Source organism: Tupaia chinensis, unplaced genomic scaffold (assembly GCF_000334495.1).
Source record: "Tupaia chinensis unplaced genomic scaffold, TupChi_1.0 Scaffold143624_1, whole genome shotgun sequence".
Taxonomy (NCBI): Eukaryota; Metazoa; Chordata; class Mammalia; order Scandentia; family Tupaiidae; genus Tupaia; species Tupaia belangeri.
In genome coordinates, this window is record NW_006203472.1 from 863,488 (window position 1) to 866,258 (window position 2,771).

At 62.2% G+C, this 2,771-nt stretch overlaps 1 protein-coding gene across 8 annotated transcripts in view; it reads right to left on the bottom strand.

The window, feature by feature from the left end:
* Positions 1-2,530, bottom strand: part of LRRC56 (leucine rich repeat containing 56) — a 19,984-nt gene extending 17,454 nt beyond the window's left edge. For 4 of the 8 annotated variants that reach the window (XM_006164444.1, XM_006164448.1, XM_006164445.1 and 1 more), the window contains exons 1-3: positions 2,417-2,530; positions 707-780; positions 47-234 (exon numbers count right to left, since the gene is read on the bottom strand). In XM_006164444.1, the coding sequence (XP_006164506.1) occupies positions 47-229 (183 nt within the window). In that variant the 5' untranslated portion in view covers positions 230-234; positions 707-780; positions 2,417-2,530. Of the gene's footprint in view, positions 1-46; positions 235-706; positions 781-1,161; positions 1,436-2,416 lie in introns of all 8 variants that reach the window. The other 4 variants (XM_006164447.2, XM_006164446.2, XM_027766692.1 and 1 more) reach the window with 3 other exon arrangements.
* Between the last annotated feature and the right edge of the window lie 241 nt (positions 2,531-2,771).

The window sequence follows — 2,771 nt, forward strand, 5'->3', positions numbered from 1 at the left end:
CCCATGCGGGCCCCTGTGGCTAGAGCGTCCAGGCCTCCACACTTACCAGTCGGGCAGGGGACAGGTACTCCTCTGCCAGCTGCTCTCTGTGGCTGTCCCCACGATTGCCTAGGCCTTTGCTCTGTGGACAGGGGTTTTGCAGGCCCTGCCAGCTCAGCTCCCGTACCTGGATGCTGGCTGTGCCCGGTCGAGGCCTGTGGGATCTGTCCCAGGCTGGGTCCATTAACATCTAACCTGGGGGAGAAGACAGATGGCAAAGCTGCTAAGCTTCTGGTCCTCCTCTGCTCAGCAGCCCAGCCAAGACCCCTTTAGAACCTTTGACACTTGCCCATGGCAAGTCCCTGGCGTCCCAGTCCCCAGCCTGGAGAAGGCTCCTGGCCTGGCTTGTGGCTGCCCTTGTCTGCTTAGACTCGGCCTGCCTGGGGGTCCTCACAGTCTCATCTACTAAGACTTGTCTCAAACCCCTCTGCCGCATTGGCCACCTTCCCCGTGTTCCCTCTATCCTTCAGGGGCTCTGGGCCTCCTCATCTAAGGCCTCATGGACCATGAGCCTGGGAGTGCCAGCTCCAAGTTGTCACTACGGGCTCTAGGCTGCCTCGGGGCCTAGACTGCGGCACCTTTTCCATCTGATCTCTGAGCGTGGGGCCCCCGACCAAGGTCTCGGGCATTCCCCCCACCTCAGCCCTGCACGGCTGAGCCCCCTCACCTGCAGGCAGCTGCCCTCTCCTGCTGGGGGTCAAACATCCAGGCAAGGAGGTGCCATGTGTCTCCTGGCAGCACCTGCAGCAGAGGGTACGGTTGGCTGGCCAGGTCACTGTGTCCAGAGGCACCTGGTCTGAGGTCACAGTACCCAGAAGTGAGCAAAAGTAGGGGTGAGGGCTGTCAGCCTGTGGCCTGGCCCTGAGTGTCCTGTGACAGTGACGAGTGACTTGACCCAGCTGGAGGAACACAGAGCCAGGAAGATGACCAAAGCTGGGGTTCCTCTGAGTCCCCAAAGCAGATGCCTGGTTCTCATCCAAAGCCCCTTCCTTCTACTCCCAAATGGGGTTCCCAAGCTGCTGCTCTGCCCACCCCTAGTGGACTGGGACTCCTTTGCACTCCTGTCCCTCCTGAGTCCCTCCCCGAATGCTGGAGGAGGTTGCCCAGTGTCACCAGGCTCACCTCACGTCACATCTTGAAAATGCAGATGCCTGCACGGGCGGCAGACCCCAGGCTGATCCTGCCTGGGAGTGGAGCCGCAGCGTGCTGGGGTGTTCAGTGTCTTCTTCCCGGTCTCAGTGTAGGCCTTGCCAGCCCTCCTGTCCTCCCTACCTTTCCAACAGGTTTATTTTCCCAGACTGTTCCCCTCCTTGTCTTGCTACCTGTTCAGCTGAGTGTGTGCCTCAGCCCCAGACAGGAGCCCTCTGTAGGCTGGATGCGCCCCTGCTGTGCCCACCTGTGCGAGAGGGACGCTAAGCCACCTGCTGAAGAAGTCAGCCAACGTGGCCACTCAGAACACCCGGCCAGGCTTTGATCTGTTAGCCTTCTGTGGACCTCAAGAGCCATCCCTCCACCATGCCTCCAGGCGTCTCCTCCCTGGGCCAGGGTAGTACTCAGCTGCACTTTGCCGGGGGTGCCGGGACAAGCCACCTGAGCTCCATGAGCCTCAATGGCTTGCTCTGGGAAATGACTCTCACACAGAGGATCAAAAGCTAAGACCCAAAGGAAAGTTTCATGGGGTTCCCAGCCAGCATCTGCCTTGTGGCCTCTCCCCAGCCATGGCAGACCCCACGCCCCATAGCGTGCCCTCCTCCATCCCAGGCCTGCCAGCCTCAGGCCTCATCCCCTCTGCGCTTGAGAGCAACTGGTTTAAGGTCCTGTCCACGGCTAGGCCAGCTTTCAGTCTGGTCTGAGTCCAAAGGCCTTGGAGTCCAAGGACCAGGGACTGGAGCTCACAGCCCCAACACCCCCATTAGATCCCAGCCCCGACACTGTATCTGGCTGGAGCCTGTCTGCACTTCACAGCCCTGCCCCTACCCTTCCCTGCCACTCTGCAAGCCTGCAAGTCCCCTCTTGCTGGACACCCAGGGGGCTCTCTGTGTCCTGCTCCAGGCTCGTGCCGGGTCACCTGGCTCATCAGCATCCTGGATTCCCTCCACCCTCAGTCCTTTCACCACTGGGGGCTCCGTGGGCTGCTCTCCCTGGGTCTCCAATCTGGAAACTTCCAGAGCACAGGGGCATGACTTGAGGCTCCTCCGGTCCCAGGGACTGGGAGGCCCCTTAGAATAGGACGGGGAGGGCTGTGAACAAGGTCCCCAGGGAACCAGAGTTAACATCTGGGGTCACTACCATCTTCCGCTGGCTTCACTGCTTCATCCTTGCGCCTGTTCCACGGCCCAGGTTCCCACTGGCACGGGGAGACCGTGAGGTACCTTACCTGAAGGGCTGGCCCGGGTGCCCCCACCCTGGGGGCTCGGCCGTGAGCCCCCTCTCCCACTGGGCTCTCTTCGCGACTCCAGGCTGCTCTTCCGGCCGCGGGGTTGCGGGCCCGGGCGCCATGGAAACGGGGCGGGGCCTCATTTGAATACTCAAATATTCATGAGCCACGGAAATCTCGGGCTCCGCAGAGCTGAGTCACGCCCCTTAGCAACAGTTGGTAGGGCAGACCGGAGGGGCGGGGTCGCGGCCAAGCTGGCTGCGGGCTAGGCTGGCACAGCCCGGCACTCGCCGGGACGCCTCTCCAGGGGGCGAAGGGGGCTGGGAGGCAGGGGGACAAGTCGCGGGGGGGGCGC